Genomic DNA, 4,768 nt, shown 5'->3' with positions numbered 1-4,768 from the left:
GTCAGAATCACCCCAGCCTCATCTCCATGGTGCACAGTCAGAATCACTCCAGCCCCATCTCCAGGGTGCACAGTCAGAATCCCTGCAGCCCCATTTCCATGGCTCACAGTCAGAATCACCCCAGCCCCATCTCCATGGCTCACAGTCAGAATCACCCCGGTCCCATCTCCAGGGCGCACAGTCAGACGGCATGAAGCTTCATCTGTCACAGGGTCCTCTACAGCCAGCCCTGCGTGGTTGGACAGTGGAAAGGGTGTCAACCCGCCTGGCACTGCTGGGGAACGTACTGCTGTATTCAGCTCTTTACAGGCGATAAGCTTTTTCTTGGCAGTAGTTAGAATAACCCCTGGTGCCCAGTGGAAGTCTAAGGAAACCACAGCAGGAAACACATTTGTGCCTAGCTTTCCTGGACGGAAGATGAGCCCACGGTGGTCAGAAGGCCCCTGAGCCATGGCCTCTCTTGTGTGTCTACGGGGTCCTGGAGCTCAGTGTGTGTGCTCTCGGCTCTGACCGTCCTGGCTTCTTGAGAGATTGGTGCTGGCCAGGGGAACATTCCACAGGAACATTCCAGAGCTGCCTCCACAGTGAGGGAAACCAGACAACACCATGGGGAATGGTGCAGTGACAAGCTGAGAAATGGATCAGGCCCTAAAGCTGCTTTGGGCTCCTGATGTTCGTGAGGCCAGCTGGTGGGTGGCATGGTGCTCTCCTGGAGGCCACAGGCAGACCTCACTCCCCACACTTCTTAGTGCTGTGCTCAGTTGGTGCTGGAGGCTCTCTGGGTAAGGGTGAGGCTTCCTGCTTATTGGGCAGACAGCGTCCAAACCTTGGTCCTCCTGGTCAACACCAAAGCCCCCAGGAACTGAGCTTTCACCCCCGTCATGGACAGCTGAGGCTGTGGGCAGGCATGCCCATCCCAGAGCCAGCAGAGGGGGCCTGGATTTGGGGTCCCCTGATGGTACAAGCAGACACATACATCCGCCCTGGCTGCAGACTGAGAGTGGGAAAGCCCGCACTGCCACGGGTAGAGGCCCTTCCACTAGGACCTTGGCTGGAGATGGATGTTTCAGGAGGACATAGTTGCTCAAAGCAGGACCACAGCTCCAAGGACACGGCTTCCCTGCATACCTGGTTTCTCATGGAAAACCACCTGAAGAACCTCTTAGACTAGTTTTCTCCAGTCCTGAGTCGACAAAACTTCTACCAAGATGCTGCCAGACGTTCAGGAAAACAATAGAAAGGACACAGTCAGGTAGGCGGTGGTGGCTGTGGGTGGGCCCGGGAGTGCCGAGGAGACGGGGAATGTGCCGGGGACCCCTGGTCAGCCTCAGTAGCCAGGCCTGCCAGAGCCTGTGGGCCTTCCTGTGTCCTTGCCACGGCATCTGCAACCTCCTGCTGTCATCTCCAAGGTGAGCAGGCCCGGGGAGGGGTCCCTCCTCGTGGGTGTCTGTGATGGCCAGCCCCTCTAGAATCCTGGAGACCCCTTCAAGGGCAGGCCCGCCACGGCTGAGGAGGGATGCTCACCTGCTCCCACCAGGGCACGTTTGGGGCTGTTCCACTTGCCAATCCAGCCAGGCAGGGCCCCTCGTGCAGTCCTCGAAGCCATGCCCTCCTTTCTAGAAACCTGGAAGGGAGTCTCTCCTCCTCCGTGCTGCATGGCCTGCTTTGATTCCTGTGTGCTCATTCCTTAGCTGTGGGTGTGCTCCTCAGGCTTCTGTCCTTCCTCCTGCACATGCTCATCTCTGGGTCAGATTGTGACTTCTAGACTCACGTTCAGCTGTCAGGCACCGAAATCCAGACTGCTCCATGCTGGGCTGATGCAGCTTGCAGAGATCACACCCTACTGAGAAATGACAGGGCTGTGGGTCACTTTGCTGCCACATCCGCAGAGCAACATCTGAAAGGAAACATAGCCCAGACCTGTCCCACAGCCCCAGAACATTCTCTGGGGTTTGGTATCTAAAAAAGGAGAATCTCAGTCTTGGAGGAGCCATTCAGTCTTCGAGCCCAATCCCCAGTGGATGCTGGAAACTTGTCTGGCGCGTTGCATGGACGCCCACCGCGACGGAGACCGCCAGCCATCCTGTGGCCATCACATCAGGCAGACGGACCTGTCCTGCTGGAGCTCCAACCTCGACACTGGTCTGCCCCACCACCGCCCCGGGCTTCCGTGACCTCTGTGGGTGCTGGTGGGCCCGGGGCCCCACATGCATTTCCATATGGTGGTCTTCCTGGGGCCAGAGGCTCGTCTGGCCCACCTTGTCTCTCAGAGCCGCAGGTGGACCTGCGTGTGCTGATTCCAGGGGTTCCAGCCAGATGTGCTTCTCAGAGAGGAAACAGGGATTTCCGTTTTATACAGAGAAAATGGGAGACCGAGATGGGTTCGTCCAGGGAGAAAGAAGCACATGCTGACCTGCCTTGGGCCAGGAGGGGCGACCGGGGCCCCGCCTCCGCCTCAGTCGTGTCCCCAGCACAGAGAGCAGGGCAGCGGCTCCCAAAGCCAGGAGCCGGGTGGGGGTGCAGGGGAGGGTGGAGCTGGGCGGGTACTCAGGACCCCGGGCTCCTGACACCACCTGCTGGGCACTAACGAGCAAGGAGCGGAGCCTGCAGCACAGTTAAAAAGGGTTCTGTAAATATTTTATTTCCCATATTTTTAAGCCAGAAAGAAGCATTCGGTAATAAAAATAACAGAATTATTTTCTTGGGTCTGCTCTGGCATGTGGCAGCCCCTGGCCTCCACACGCTGGACGCGCTGGGGTTGGGGCTGTGGCTTTGGGTGGTTAACATCAGTCCCTCAACTATATACACGTATGTTACAAGGCAACAACAGTCTTGGAGAAGACTCAGCCTGGAGGGGCGCAGTGTCCAGAGCTGGCCTCGCGGGCGGGTGGGGGTGGCAGGCCTTCCCTCTTCCTGCTAGCCTAGGGGGCAGCCTGCTCAACCGGGGGGCAGGAGTGTGACGTGATGTCACTGTGCTTGTAGGCGGCCTCGTCCAGGTCCAGCGCCTTCTGGTTGACCTCCAGTGTCATACAGCCGCGGAAGAAGGCCGTGACTGGCGCTGAGGTCACAGGCACATCTGGGCCAGTGGGGAAAGAACAAACACCATCTTAGCAGGCGGGCCGGCCGGCCGGCCGTCTGGAGGCCAGGCTGCCCATCCTCCTCGTCCCCCACCACGGTGCTCCCGGGCACCCGAGGGCCGTCTCCGTCCCCGGCCTTTCTCATCCGGGACACGGACTCCTTTCTGCCCAGAAAGCTCAGTCACACGCCCACAGGCGAGCGCTAAACACCTGCCCGGCCCCCAGGAAGTGCATGCAAATAGTCGAATCAGTTAAATCAACCTGATCTCCTTCTTGGCACAAATGAGTCACTCACGCTGCAGGGCTCCCAGCCTCCCAGCCCATCCTCTTCAAAGGTTTGTTTGTTGAAACTAAATGGAGCTTGTGTCTGCTAGTCAAGACAGGAACCCCGGCCCAAGCGGCAAGTGGAGACCTGCACTGAGCTGTGGGGGCCGGGGGGGAGCCATGGGGGCTTACATCAGCGGCTGCCCTGGACCGCTCTCTACTGCTTTGCCCTGATCACTCAGGGCCACGGGCAAGCACACTGCACCTGGTCAGACACGGGACCCAGTCTGTAGGAGATGGCTGTACGCTGCCCCTTCCTGGGTAGCACGGGGCTGGAGGTGACTGTGCTCAGAAGCTGTGTGTCGGGAGCAGGGTGCCCGGACTCCAGCGAGGTGCCCCCGGCTGCTAGGCCAAGCCTCTGTCTGATGCACGCTCAGGTGGGCGCTCTTGGAGGACGCAGGGACAGCAGGCTCGGGCCGAGGCTCATCCCAGTAAGCGTGGTCCCAGCCTCACCCCCTGAACTGCAAAGCCAGCACTGACAGACCCTAAGGCAGTGAGATGCCAGCCAAGAAACGCATCTGCATTTTCTCTTCTGCTAAAATGAAAGTTCACCCTACACAGAAACGCCCGGGCCCAGTCTGGAGTGAGCATGCTGGGGACGGTCGGAACCGTGGGTGCCTCCACCCCGAGGGTGCAGCCGTGGGAGCCCTACCTGGCAGGCCGCCCACGAAGGTGAGCACAGAGCCCTGCAGGTGCCTCGTGAGCACGGCCAGGCGCTCCTGCAGCCCTGCGGCGCTCACTTCGCTCTGACCCTTGGTGCCGTCGACCTCCAGGGTGGCCTCATTCTTCCGCACGGAGACGGCCACTCGGTGCTCCTGGCCGTCACAGACCTTGATCTCCATCAGGGCCAGGGTGACACCCTCCACGGCCAGGATGACCAGCTGTGGGGAGACACGCACCTGAGCAAGAGGGCTTCCTGTCCTGTCTCCCTGCCCCCCGAGCCCGCCGTGGGGGCGCTGGTCTCCTGCAGCCAAGGCTCTGCATTCTGTGGTGCACTGCTGTGGCACTCACCTTCCACGTGTGGAAGGTGGACAGAGGACAGACGGGGCAGCAACACCCTCCCAGTCCAGGCGTCGGGGGCACCGTACTCTCCAGCCATCTAAGCGCATGTGCCGCCCGCGTGTCCGTAATCCAGAACACAGGACACGGCCACTTCTTCCACATGAAAATGCCACATAAGCCACAACAGAGAGGCCAGAGGTGCGGGGCCAGAAAGGCAAACATCCCAGGACACAGCTGGTCACGTGCACTGGGTGTTCATCCCAGGCAGAACTCACCTCTGATAACGTGGGCCAGAAACACTGACAGCATAGGAAGGACACACAGCCTGACAGCAGGGGATGGACACACAGCAGGGGACGGACACA

General features: G+C 59.9%; 1 protein-coding gene across 1 annotated transcript in view; it reads right to left on the bottom strand.

Moving 5' to 3' along the window:
* Nucleotides 1–2,559: 2,559 nt before the first annotated feature.
* Nucleotides 2,560–4,768, bottom strand: part of GAS6 (growth arrest specific 6) — a 34,913-nt gene continuing 32,704 nt past the window's right edge. The window contains exons 14-15 of the mRNA XM_021696051.1: nt 4,054–4,282; nt 2,560–3,076 (exon numbers count right to left, since the gene is read on the bottom strand). Of these exons, the coding sequence (XP_021551726.1) occupies nt 2,922–3,076; nt 4,054–4,282 (384 nt within the window). The 3' untranslated portion in view covers nt 2,560–2,921. The remainder of the gene's footprint in view (nt 3,077–4,053; nt 4,283–4,768) is intronic.

This window comes from Neomonachus schauinslandi, chromosome 3 (genome assembly GCF_002201575.2).
Source record: "Neomonachus schauinslandi chromosome 3, ASM220157v2, whole genome shotgun sequence".
NCBI lineage: Eukaryota > Metazoa > Chordata > Mammalia > Carnivora > Phocidae > Neomonachus > Neomonachus schauinslandi.
This window is presented reverse-complemented; position numbering and strand designations above follow the sequence as displayed.